Here is a 14167-nt window from a genome sequence, read left to right as displayed (position 1 = left end):
CCATGTTTCCCAACTCCTTATTTTTCTTTTCCTTCTTATTCGCCTCCCAGTATTTTGGGCGGGGGCATATCAGGCTGATCGGGGGTGAAGGGGGGGGGGGGGGCATGTGGTGGTTGTGGTGGGGGGGGTGAAGGGGAAGGGGAGGAAAGGGTGCAGAAGGGAAGGGGTGGGGTGGGGTAGGGTAGTGGAAGGGGAAGGGGGAAGGGGTGGTGGCCGGGCGCTTTTAGATTTGGAAGAACGCCAACTCTTGTTTTGAGTTTGTGAAGTCCTCGACGATATTTGCCGACGAGTCTTCTCCAGTCTACCCATCCTACTTTTTTCATCTTTTCCTTTATAACTTCATATCTTGGCCCCTTCTCTCTCTCTCTCTCTCTCTCTCTCTCTCTCTCTCTCTCTCTCTCTCTCTCTCTCTCTCTCTCTCTCTCTCTCTCTCTCTCTCTCTCTCACTTCTTCCCTCTTTTTTCCATCATCCTTTCTTTTTTTCTCCCTCTTTTCTCAACCTCCTCCCCCCCCCTTTTCTCCCATTCATCTCTTTTGTGGTGATTGTCATGACAGGTCTTTTTATTCAGGATTTTTTTCTTCTCGAAAAGGGAGTTGCACCGGCGGACTGCAGCTTCGGCTAGTGCCACGCCCCACGTTGCACCCGGACCTATTTGAATGTTAAGCATCAGTTCGTAGCGAAAGATTTTTATTTCCGCTTGTACACGTGGTGTGTGTGTTTCCTGTTGATGTTGGTGACAGTGGGAGTGAGTGGCTCTGGTGCCGCGCAGTGCCAAGATTTTGGGGCCGGAAGTTGGGCAGGGACGGAGTGCGGCGAATGCGTTTTGAAGGGGTGGTTTCAGGGCGGTCGAGGCAGCAGCGTAGCAAGAGGCAGCGTAGGTCGACTCGGCAAGTTTCGTGGGCCACCTGCTCGTGAAGATTATTTCGCGAAACGAGTCGGGGTGTGACCTTCGACCCTTTTGCACCCCCCCTCCCCACCCTCACCTATTACTTGGGTGCCATGCGCTTGTAAACACGTGGACAAGTGTACGGGCGAACAGGTCATGTCCCAGTCATGACACGGAGAAAGGAGTTGCGGTTTACTTGTCATGCCCAGTCACGTCGCGCCAAGATGTGCTGTGTCACGCGGCCAGATGACGTGCGAGGCGATGACGTCACAAGATGGCATACGACCCCCCCCCCCCTCTTCCCTCTTTCTCTCAGCCTCTTCCCTAACTAGCGATGATGCTGATACAGACAGCTGTGCCGCCATCTCATCTCCGCTGCTGACCTCGACAGATTTAATTCTGTTTTTTTTTTTTTTTTTTTTTTTTTTTTTTTTAATCCTTTTTCTCCCCCCCCCCTTCGCTTTTCTTCACGTAATTGCTGTGTTGTTGTGGATGGAGACTCGGACTTGACTTTATATTGAAATCAGATTGCGATTGCGTCATATGTTAGCCTAGAGATAGGAGATTCGACATGTCTGGTCTATCTATTTATATGATTATTTATTTTATGTATGTTTACTTGCAAGGTGCGCATTATTTTTAGTCTTGCATTCGTGGCAGCAGAAATAACGTTAAACCCCAGGCTCTTTGCGCAAAACCACTGCAAGGGTTGCGTTTGGAAATCCGAAGCGACAACCTTACCAAAGGATGAGACTCGTAATGGGCGGTCATGCTCGTGTATCGTGTATTTATAGCCCGGCCATGAATGACGACCCCTTTCGCACTGCATATGCGAGTCATTCATGGTTGCACGCCGCGATCGCCTTGCGCTTCGTGCCCTGAGTTACGTGCATTCTACTCCCGGAGTTGGGGCGAGGTGAGCGGGGCCGTTTTATCGCGCCTTCCCGTCTTCTACCGGATGTTTTGAGTGTGGCAGCGCGGCGAAGGAGACCCCGCGCGCCCTGACGAGTGACGCGCCCGACGGAGGGAGGTGGCCGGAGGGCGTCACGCTGTGGGGGGGGGGGTCTTGATGTGTTTGTAGTTGGGTGTAAACCTGTTGGTATTTTCTCGCTCTCTCAATAGATCCCCCTCAGAGCCTCGGTTGTTTTATTATTTAGGTAACATCTGTGATCTCCGTCTCTTCCTCTGTCCCACTCTTCGCATAGGGTCTCCTCGCCCATTTCTTCCCCTCTCAGACGCAGGGAAGATCCGAGGAGCATGAAATACTGCACTGCATATGGTCTAGAATCCAAATGTTCAAGCCACGAAGCGGCCCCGTGCACCACCAGTATCTGAACGACGTGCTACACCAAGTTGAACAATACCCCCAACCCCCAACCCCCTCCCCAGCCCCCGCAGACACCAGACGGCATCCCGCCACAACAAACACGCCAGACGAAACGCCTGGGTCATTCTCCAGTGGAGCTGCTGTAGCTAATCTCGCCTTTTTATCGCATTTTCCATCCGTTTCTTTCTTTCGTTTTCCCTTTCTTTATCTTTCTTTTTTTTTTTTTCTTTGTTTCCTTGATGTTCTTTCTGGCTATCGACCGGCGACTCCGTCTCCTCGCCACATTTGAAGGCTTTATACGGACTAAATGAGAGGCGAACGCTTGGCTCCTGGAGGTTCCTCTTTAACAGGTGGTGCTTTCCGGTCAAGACAAACTGGCCGTGGAGTTTCCTTGTCCACTAATGGTCTTACCAAGAGCTTGTTATACCTCTGAGGGTGTTTTTTTCCCTTCCTTCGTCCTTTCTTTTTACTTTTCTTTCCTGTTCCTCATCTTTTTTTTAAGCTTCTTGCTCTTTGTCAGTGTTTCCCCTCCCCCTCCCCCCTGCTCTCGCTCTCACTTTCTCCTCTTCCCTCCCTCCCTCTCTTTTCACGTTCCTCCTTCTCTGTGTTTGTCTCCTCTCACCTTGAGAGCTCGGCGCGCTCTCCGCCGCCTCGCTCCCTCCCCTTCTGGCCCTCTCTTCCGCTCCTTCTCTGAGACCGTCTCGTGACGCCAAGGTACGCCCACCCCCATCTCCAATCCCCACGCCACCGCCCGGCGCCGCTCGACTTGGGTACGGTACGATGAGAGAGAATAGGAGAGGGGGGTTGGACGAGGATAGTGGGGATAGGAAAGAGAGGGAGAATATTACAGTGGGAATAGAAAGGGAGACTGGAAGAAGGTAGGGTGAAGAAACGGGGAAATAAGTTTGATATGGTTCATTTATGTATATATATTTTTTTAAACAAAACTTTCGAGAATGTATAATGGCAAAGGAAGCGGTCAACAGGGTATGGGCGGCGTCTGTCGTGGCGTCACGCGCACGGCCAGAATTTGACGGCCACCTCAAAGTAGGCAATTGTCTTCGCAGCGAAAGTTCCTCCTCAACCTGTTGATCGACGACGCTTGAATTTAGTGCGTGTGTGTTTTTGTTTTTTGTTTTTTTGCTAATGAACAGAAGCGTCGTGTGTTGTTGACACTGTTTATGCCTGTCCCGCGGAACCATTTTATCCTTGTCTGCCGAGGGTGCACAACGAGCTCTTTTGCTGTATCGTGGCTCATTTGTATGATGGATCGCGTCGCTCCTTGAAGAGGGGACAGTAGAGGGGCGAGGGCGCCGTGTGAACATTTCGCGTGTTTGGTCGTACCCTAGCAGTGTCCGTTGCGATAGAGCAGTTCCAGAAACACGATGACGCACCCGCCCCTTCCACTCCCAATCCCGCTTTCCAACTCGTGACGTCAGCATCCCTCCTCTTTCTCCCTCTCCCCTCTCTCCCTCTCTCTCACTCTCTCTACGTCGTACCGCCCTTGCTCTTCTCGTTCCCTGGCGGCTACCCCCCCCCCTCCCGTCTAGTTCATCCCCACCCTTCTCCGAAGCTTGTACTTTCCTTTTCTTTTCACCCCCACCCTTTGTATATTTTGGTGATCGTGAAAAGCGGAGCAACCCTACACAGGCCAGAGATATGTTTATTTAGCAGTGTCGTTGAACTTCGTTTTGGTGGTAACGTTTAAAAAGGGAAGGCAAAAAAAAGAGGTAAAAAGGTAGTTTATCTGTACTGGTGCGGTGCGGGCAGCCATTTGTTTACACGCAACACGTGAATCGGGGAACCAGCTGCCTCACGGGAAGTTTCGTCGAAAAAAAGATATTAGATTTGGCCAGTGTAATATGTAAATTTCTTGGGGGGGGAATGGGACGTCATTGTTTATAGCCATTCGTTGCACTGAATGTAAATGTTTGAGTGTTAACTTCCCTGCCTGGAGATCGATTCCCAGGATAGAAGAACACCGTGAAAATTGACCTTCGAAGTGAGGCGGCGACGTAATTCAGAAAACAATGCCGATACGTCAGAATAACCTTTATATTTATATAAACCGGTCAAACAACTTCCGGTTTCAACAGGACAAGGAACGTGCGTCATTCCCCCCGCCTATGAGACTGTCGCCATCCAAATGATTAAACAGGGTTTTAACAGCCCAGTTATAAATTACTAGGGAAATATTAAAAAAAATAAAATAAAAATTGAGGAGTGCCCTGATACCCAAGACTTCTCGTGATCCGTAAACATCGGCACCTCTCAAGATGTCAGGGTTCGGCCGAGATGCAAAGGCAAGGGAAAGAGGCAGGCAGACCGCTCCGGGAGTGGGGAGCGGAAGGCTTTGCCGATTTCCGTGCGACCTTGAGAGCCCCCGGAGGGTAGATCCGCGAGTGCTGTGTCAGCGGGGAGAACCAGGACGCGACAGCTGATCGGGGATGTGCAGCGGAACGAATGCTCAAGTAGCAAGGCATGTTGTGTTTTCGTGTGGCGCAGGTAGAGCTCTCGAGAAGGTCTGTAAAGGAGAGGCACTTGAGGTGCGCGCCAGTTGCAATGAATGGTTAGGGTGAGGGTAATAAAAAAAATATATATTCTTTCAGTGAAGGTTTATTATATAGTAGAACTATTTTATGACGTAAGTGGTGCATTGGGTACCCCAAGATGTGTATGTAACATGTATACCAGGGTTTAGTTTTTAGGTTTGTATGTTTGGCTTAGTCGGCACAGCCCGAAGGGTCGATGACCGAGTCTGCCCTCGCCAACCTGGCCACCAGAAGAGGGGGGAGGGGGTGAATGGAGGGTGAGGGGAAGGCTGAGACTGGACTCCCGCACACACATTACTGACTGCCGGAGCAGGGGGGGGGGGGGGACAGTGGAAAAGGAAAAGGTCGGAATGAATAAAGAGGGGGTGGCTTTTATTAAATTATTACATCCGGTTCCCGGTATGGAGAAAAGAGAGCAATGTCAGTGAGAATGTGTTCTGAAATATCGCTTCTGTTTCACTGTACTACACCTAATGCATAGAAAGGGAGGGAGAGGGAGAAGGAGAGTGGCAGGGGAGAAAGGTCATGTTGTAAATATTGTATGACGATGGAGGCTACGGTCTCCCCTCCCCTCCCTCACTTGCTCACCCCCTCCTTCCTTTCCCCCTCCCCTCCTCCTCCCCCTCCCTTGCCCCGCGGCGCTGTCTCCCCTCGCCTTCCCCACCGCGCAGGCGTTCGAGTTCTTCTCGCAATGTGCTACCACATTTAATTACGCGTCTTTAATTAGTTTTGGCAGATGATTTATGTTGGTTCTGTAAAGTAGAAGATAAATGAAAATTCTTGGTTAGCTTATTTGTCAGTATTCTGGGAAGCATAGAAATAATATATTTCTTTTCTTCAACATTTTTTAGATTTTTCTTTTTATTTTGTAAAGACACTTTTTTTAATGAGCAACTTCTTTCAGGTTGTGTTTGGGTGAGGGGCGAGGATGTCTGTAGGATCCCCCACGCCATCGCTGGAATCCCTCTCAGGGACGCCCCTGGGGTCCCTGATAGACTCGGATCCACCACGCTCCCTTGAGAACTCACCTCCTGCATCCACCACAGGTAAGTTGGTTTGTTTTCAGTAACCCAAAGTGATCCATTTCTTTGCATAACTTGGCGCATTGTCTTTGGTGCTAGTGTTAGGAATGCTATGGTAAATTTTTATATTGAATCAATTGAAAGGAAGGCTCATTTAGTTGTTATAGTATCAGGTTTCACAGTAAATAGTAAGATTGCTTTTCTGATTACAGGATCCATAGTTGGCCGCAGCTCCCCAGTGGCAACTGTGTGTGGGCTCTGCAATGACACTTATGTTATGCCACGAGTTCTCTCCTGCCTGCACATCTTCTGCCTTGGGTGCTTAGAGAAAGTTTGTGATGGAGGAGACCGCTTGGTGTGCCCTCAGTGCCAAGCTGTAACGACAGTTCCCCCACCACTCCTACTGCCAGACTACGCTCTCCATCGCCTTTTGGAAACGCCAGTGGATGAGCCTGCTTCTTGCACAGCCTGCAAGAGTCGTGACGTAGCAGCTGTTGCACGTTGTTTGGACTGCGCAAAGCTTCTCTGCCCACACTGTGTCATGGCCCACCAGTATATGCATTGTTTTGAAGGACACCGTGTGGTAACACTGGCAGAACTAGCCCAGAGGGATGAGCGTCCAGTCACCTGCATACGTCACAAAGGAGAGCCTCTCAAGTATTTCTGTATCACTTGTAGTTCACCAGTTTGCAATGATTGCATCATGATGGACCACCCCAAAGGTATTCATGAGTTGGAGGGTCTGAATGATGCAGCGCCCCGCCATTTGGATCAGATTTGCCATGCCATGGAAGACGGGCGGTCCCGGGCTGCAGATCTCCGTACTTGTGTCAAATCTGTTGAAGGTTCATCAACACGCCTCCAGCAACAGTATGAGAAGGCACAGTCAGAGATTCATGATACTTTCAACTTCTACACAACTATGGTAGAAGAACGTAAGACAGAATTGTTGCGAGAGCTGGACTCGCTTTACCATGCCAAACAAGTCTCCCTCTCTGTGTTTGCTCAGAAGGCACAGGAGAGTGTGGAAAAACTGTTATCCACTTGTGATTTCATTGAAAAATTGAGGAAGTATGCAAATACCACTGAGTTGCTCATGTTCCGAAAGCTCATTGAAGGAAAGCTGGCAGAGCAGATGGGCAAAAACTTTGACCTCGGTATGCAAAATGTCAGTGACCTTGAATTTGTGAGCAATTTCCCTGCCATTCAAGTGGGAGTGAGGAACACATTTGGCTATATTCGGTCAGCCTCTGATATCCAAGTTGGGCCAACCAAGTTGCCACCCATTGCACGACCCAACTCTTCCAACTCCGTCTCTGTCAGTAGTATGAACACAATTAACAGTTGCCTGAATGGCTTGTCAGGACTCAATACAACATTAGCCAATGGTTTAACTGGAAGTATCAATGCCCAGCAATTGGTCAGCACACAGAACTTGGCAAATGGGCAAATTTCTAATGGGCAGTTAGCCAATGGGCTGTCCACAAGTCTTGCAAATAGTTTAAGTTCAGGATTATCTCATAGTCTCACTAATGGCCTTGCCAATGGTTTAACAAATGGACTTGCTAATGGGCTTACCAGTGGATTAAACAGCACCATGAATGGCAATTTGAATGGAATGCTGGAGCGTCCATATAGCAACAGTCAACTGTCAAATTTACTGTCCAAGAGATTCAGCTCCTCACAGTCCATGGGCCCATTCTCTACAAGTCTTGGAGATCTCAACCTAAATGGGCTCACATCCTATGAGAAGTGGAGCTGTGGTGGAGAAGGTGTGTTCAACCAGGAACAGGTGAATGGAGTTACTGCACCAGATCCAGTTCTTCACGATCTCTCCCACAAGCTACTGTCCTGTTCCATATTCCCACCACGATCACAGATCAAGCGCCAGAAGATGATCTATCACTGCAAGTTTGGAGAGTTTGGTGTTCTTGAGGGCCAGTTTACTGAACCAAGTGGTGTTGCTGTCAATGCCCAGAATGACATCATTGTAGCAGATACCAACAACCACAGAATCCAGATCTTTGACAAAGAAGGACGTTTCAAATTCCAGTTTGGAGAGTGTGGGAAACGCGATGGCCAGTTGCTCTACCCAAATAGGGTGGCTGTGGTACGCACCAGCGGTGACATCATTGTGACTGAACGATCTCCAACCCATCAGATACAGATCTATAATCAGTATGGACAGTTTGTAAGGAAGTTTGGAGCCAACACTTTATGCTACCCACGTGGTGTAACTGTTGATCACAAAGGACGCATCATTGTTGTGGAGTGCAAAGTAATGAGGGTCATCATCTTCGACCAGTTTGGTACAGTGCTACATCAGTTCAATTGCCCCAACCACTTGGAATTCCCCAATGGTGTGGTGGTGAATGACAAACAAGAAATCTTCATCTCTGACAACAGAGCTCATTGTGTCAAGGTAATTCTTCATTGTGTGCCTTTTAATTGCATGAGCAAGATCCAAAGAAAAAAAATCATAAATATTTCCTTTATAATAATGTATTTGATAGTAGATGCAGTAGGAGAGAGAAAAAGGGTAATTTCTTCCAACTTGTGATATAGTTGTGTTCACAGGATTAAGTTAAAATAATAATCATCACATTATAACATGGTAAAAATGTAATGCCATATATTGATATATTTTATTTTCAGGTGTTCAACTATGAAGGACAGTACCTCCGTCAAATTGGTGGCGAGGGTATCACCAACTACCCAATTGGTGTAGGCATCAATAGCCAAGGTGAAGTGCTGATTGCTGACAACCACAACAACTTCAACCTCACACTCTTCACCCAGGATGGCCAGCTGGTGTCGGCGTATGAGTCCAAGGTGAAGCACGCCCAATGCTTTGACGTTGCACTCATGGATGATGGATCAGTGGTCCTGGCCTCCAAAGATTACCGTCTGTATGTTTACCGGTACCTGCAGGTGCCGCCACCCCACATGTGAGACAGAGGTTGCCTCATCTCGCCTACAGTCACAGTGGTGCACTTTCCAATTTGGTTGTAACATGAGAAGCTGTACAGCATTGTTAGATGAAGACTGCTGATACTGCCCAAAGAGGCACACTTCTTGTAATCTTGTTTGGCACTGTGACAAGTGTGGCACAAGTGACAGGACACTAACCTTCTCCTGATGACCTCACCCCTCACTCCAAGCCAAGGTCAGCCTCAACAGCCACTGTTGAAGGCTGTTCCTCTGGGTGAGAGGCAAGGTTCCCGTGTTGTCTCTGTTCCTTCATATAGTCTATTTTTAATACGGTGGTTGCAGTTGTTTGTACTCCCAGGGGCAGATGCCAGGCCCAAGTCTGCCCTCCCCTAGTCAAAAAGTGGCTGAGGCCTCCTTTATAGGCTAAGAGGCCAGTTACCAGTGTACTTGGGTATCAGGCAGTTACCATATAATGGGCTTAGATACCTGTTTATACAAGTCACTTTTACATTTACTCGCATTTTTTGTTGAAGTAGGTTTTTCTATTTTATTTTCAATTTTTCTAACTCTGCCAATAGTCATGTACATAACTATTCAATTGGTTTTAGAGTTTATTTCAAAATTTTCTATTTGTTGCACCTACAGTCGTAAGTTGTGCCATTAAGGATTAAGTTTTGTTTCTTGGATAGCCTGCTCATGGTATTTTGTTTTGGTTTTGTTTAAGTTTCTTTTATTTTTCATATTTATGTGCAGTAATTTATTGAGGTGTTGAAGTTTGGGAGTGGAGCACCACTGTACGCATCAGCAGGGTGCCAGTGGTCCTCCTCTGCCCTCTAGTGGTAGCATCTCTCAGCTGTAGCTCTTTATATATTGTAGCTGCAGCTGATCAACTCACCCATTATTGTTCTATTGCATTTGTTAGTTGTAAGGAATTGTGCATGAGAGCTACAGGCAAGATGTGCATGGAGGCAGGGCAGTAGAAGGCCCTGGTTAGCATATTGTTACCGGGGCCACCCGCCAGCCAGTGCCCCATTTCAGGGGCTAACAACAAAGTTAGGCCAGGATGTAGTTAGTCTGTCACTGTCAGTCAGAAAGATGGCCAGTCGGCCGGTCCTATGGCTCGGCGGGAGCCAACAGTTTTATTTATCGGGAAGAAGTCTGGTCTTTTGTTTTTTTAGAAGAAAAAGATTTTAAGTTTCATTTTATGGAAGGCTGGAAAATTTGTTCCTTTTTACAAGTATTCCGTTGGTCAGAATGGAGACGTTATTTATTTTAAAAGAAAGAAAAAAAAAAGTCAATACTATTGACAAGTTACATGTTGAGCCATCCAGAAGTTTGCTACTCACTTGTTATACCCTTTTCACACTGTTTGCTGAGGAATATATATCAAAATTAGTTAATGGTGTTTCTAGAGATGTTAAACCTGCCCAGATTTGCTTTTATAAATTTAGCCCAAGTGTGACAATCAAAGTCAGAGGAAGCAAATGCCTGATATGTTTATCTTTGTACATGCAAGGAAAGTCATTTTTGTGAAGCAACAAACACTAAAGAAAAATGGGGGCCAAACTAAATTACAGGTGATAATATAACTTTGGTGATGTTTTCTACATTTGACAGTTAGAAATATGAATTTAACAACTGTCTTGAACTCTTGAAACACATGTAGAACAGAAATCAAATTCTGTCCTTGTAGTAATGAAGCACTCTAACCACACAGCCCGCCAGCCACATCCTAGAGTCCACCTTCGGGGCTGGACTTGTGGGTTCTGCACCCGTGTGGTAACAGCCGGATTAATATGCCCTTATTGCCCTTACCTGTTGATATATATCTAGACTAGCTCACTATGTTAGGTAGAAATTGAGTACCATTGTTGTAATCACTATTCCCTATCTTGCCTTTTTTGTATCTGCTTCAAGTAGTGTAATACAAAGCTCAACCTGTTGTAACCCTGCCTAGGATGGCTGATATTAACTAAACCAACTTGTGACCTTTCCCTGAGATCATGCCTTACCAGTGTTGTGCGGTGTTGTAGTCCTTAAGGTCGTGACTGTGTTGTGATTGTGCCACACACACCTCTGCTTCATGCGGGAATGGGTCCGCTCCAAAACCGACCGCTGGTTGCAGATTCCCCGCACAAAGTCTATGATTGTTTTTTGTTACTGTGGTAACAGATACAGGGCACAAGTGATTTTTAGAATTGGTGAATTTCTGCAACCAATAACAGGTCTTTGATATGTAGATTGAATGTAACTGCAGAATCACATTTTGTTATGATATGAAAATGGTTGTTCGTTTTTTCGTGTTCAGAATTTGGCCATACGAGTTGTGCCAAGCTGGGTAAATTGTAAGCTTGTTTAACTGTTGAAACTGTTTATTCATTCACTGGAGTTAGTTTTTGTGATGTACTAGCCATTTACTCAGATAAGATTAAAAAGTTAAAAGGTTTCCTGTGTAGTAGAGCGGAAATAATTTGTTGTCTTGTTTTTGTCGCGAGCAGGAAACAGTCTGCTTTGTACCTGGTTGTTATCCTACGCCTGGCATATGGACGTGGGCTGTTAGTCAAGTGCCGGCTCGTACTTAATTGTTTCTCATCACTCTGTATGGCATAATAGAGGTGTTAACAGCACATACACGGCCTTTGTGGTAATGCTTGCTTTCCCAATACAGTGAATGATGAATCAACTTCAGTGTTCGGAGTGGCGGTAACCAGTTTGTCGCCAGTTAGTTAACTGTATTAGGTAGCACATAAGCATTAAATGTTACCTTTCAAATTCTCGTAGCCAATCACTGTGTTGCAAGGGAGCACTGAATGGCTTGGACAATACATATCTCCTGTTGATACTACTGTGTAGATGCTAGTGGAGCTGTCTGGTCCCTCCAGCTGTCTGGGTCCCACCAGCTGTATGGATCCCACCAGCTGTATGGATCTCACCAGCTGTATGGGGCCCTCAGTAGACTAGTCAGGGCCCGGCTGGCCAGCCAGTCTGCCTGGGTCTGCCGGGCCCAGTCCTGGTGGCATAAGGCATCAATGGTGCGGGGCTCGTGGCTGCCCTCCACACACCGCAGTCCTGGTGAATGAGCTGGTGTCCTCTTTTGAGTGTGGAGGCTGACCTCTGTGTGTGTGCTTGTTGCATGGAAAGTCCCAGGATACATGTGGCTGAGTGGCTGGGCAGCTACATGCCACTTCTAGTTAGTGCTCGCTGTGCTGTGTAGATCAACAACCCATAGGTTAAGGCGGACTTAGTGTAGTACTGAGGGGGCTTCCCCTTCGTCTTTCACTCTCGGACTGTCCCTGTTGGTCCAGATGAAATGCCACAATCCTCCTGGCAGACGCACAAAAGTTACCTGGCAAATTACCTACAAGGTATTTGTTGATTTTTGCAGCCAACATTCCAATTGTTGACTCTTCAAATGTTTATCCTTCCTTGGTGCCACAACCCCTGCCTAGAGCCACATTTCATCTGTCACCTCTCCGTCACAATACACCAGTGATAAATTGGGACACTACAACAAAGTTTGATAATTTCTTCACCACTTCCATTGGCCTTTCTGAAGCATGACTTCGTTCGTATCTACTTAAAAAAAGGAGTTCCAAAGTCTATTTTTTCACCTTTCTACAGTCCAAAAGAATGTGTAGTTTGTGGGCGGGCGGTGGGTTGGTGAGCCCGCGGGCCCAGACGGAGGGGGTAGGGCGGCCACCAGTATTATGCCTTGCACCGTCTTGACCCGCCCTGCGCCCCTCTGCTTTTCTACTAACGTTAAGAGTATCATAACCCAGTTCTCTGCTGTTGACGCGTTGACTACTTACCAGAGATGAAACATTCCACTATTTTTGCTGTTTTTTCTATCTGTTTGTATCATGTTACTTTTGTAGTAGCGCTGCTTGTAGATTGGGCCCTGGGCTGGGCGTGGGTGTGCGCTACCGCCTCGAGCTGTACCCATCGCCCAGTCTCTAGTGCCCACCAGATGTGTGTTGCTATTTTTGCTATATGAACCTCTTCTGTTCACAAAGCAGTAGTTGATCATTATTGTGCCTAGTCCAAAGCATCAGGAAAAAGTGTCATGACCAGAACCCAGAGACAGGACGAGCAAGTCCCCCTCTTCCAAGTGTTAGAAATCAAAATGTGTACTTAAAAGTGGGTCACTTTGGCCAGGGAGACTTTTGTCAGTGATGATATTAACCGCTGGAAGTTTGCTCTGCTTGTCCTGACTCTGCCGCCCCCCATAACAGGCCAGGGCGGTGCCAGTAACTACTCTGTGTACAGTGTTTACGGCAGCTTTTGTAGAGATCTGTGTTTGTAACCATGTTGATATTGTTTAAGGTCCAAGTGTGTCAATTACAGTCATACATAACTCATGTTACCCACTTAAATGGTCCCGTAGTGTGTAAAGCATTATATATTCATATAACCATGTCTAACACAAGAAAAGATATGCCATGTCTGTCAGTTGTTCAAAAAGTTTCAGTTTATTTTGATATATAAGAGCTGTTACAGAATCAATCTTGGACTTGTTTTAAACATCTTGTTATCCCTGATATTGTAGCAAGATGGGCCACGGGGAGTGTTAGCTGACCCAGTAGTGACAGCACAGTAGGGTTAGTGCCCTCTACTTTATTCTGGCACCATTTGTTGATTTTCCTTTTTTATTTATTTATTTATTTATTTATTTAAAAATTGTTAAGTCATTGCCAGTTTATACTGTCCTCTCCACAACACACCCTAAGTGCTCTGAGGCCAAGCATCGATTGCTTGGAGTTGTTGGTCTTCCAAGATGTAGGCTGGGGAACAGTGAAGCACCAGCTCCTGATCAGTGAGGACAGAAACACCTCCCCCCTGGCCCACCTTCATTGTTGATGTGTTAAGACGCACCTTTGCTGCAGGACTATTTGGTGATGTGTTTGAGGCACTCAGTCCTCTTGGCACTGTCTAGGCAATATCACTTATTGCTATTTCAAATTTCATTCAACTTTCTGAAGTGACTTGCAGATAGCTACATCAGGAGACTAGTACCAGACTAGCACCAAACTGATTCTCAAATATTCCAAATACTCTGTTACCTATTATTACATTTGTTGAGAGAAGTTTAAAGAAAATTTTTAAAAAGTATATATTTATAGCTGCTTGTGAGACAAGTCGAAAGTTGAACATGATATGAATTAGCAGTAGGTAATAAGGCCTTTTGAAACACCCAGGTTATGCTCCCCAACCACTTTCATCTTTAATATCTAACCTTGGTCTTGCATGCCCCTTAGCAAGATCAGACCGTCTTATGCCTTTTCTTGATCCCTTTCACTGTTTAGCAATGTTTACCTTAACATGTATTTGTTCAAATGTTGTCAGATCCAAGCTCCTTCTAGGAAGTTATTTATTACTGAAAATCCTTTCATTTATCATGTTTTATTGCCTGTTCAATGAGTTTCCCCTCCCACTAGTGCTTGGATATTC

General features: G+C 46.5%; 1 protein-coding gene across 1 annotated transcript in view; it reads left to right on the top strand.

Moving 5' to 3' along the window:
* The window catches only part of LOC119578887 (brain tumor protein-like), a 51814-nt gene that overhangs the window by 36337 nt on the left and 1310 nt on the right, over nt 1-14167 (top strand). Inside the window, exons 2-4 of the mRNA XM_037926547.1 lie at nt 5671-5812; nt 6001-8210; nt 8444-14167. The exon at nt 8444-14167 is cut by the window's right edge and continues 1310 nt beyond it. Coding sequence (XP_037782475.1) covers nt 5695-5812; nt 6001-8210; nt 8444-8740 — 2625 coding nt within the window. The 5' untranslated portion in view covers nt 5671-5694 and the 3' untranslated portion in view covers nt 8741-14167. The remainder of the gene's footprint in view (nt 1-5670; nt 5813-6000; nt 8211-8443) is intronic.

This window comes from Penaeus monodon, chromosome 11, assembly GCF_015228065.2.
Source record: "Penaeus monodon isolate SGIC_2016 chromosome 11, NSTDA_Pmon_1, whole genome shotgun sequence".
Classification (NCBI taxonomy): Eukaryota; Metazoa; Arthropoda; class Malacostraca; order Decapoda; family Penaeidae; genus Penaeus; species Penaeus monodon.
This window is presented reverse-complemented; position numbering and strand designations above follow the sequence as displayed.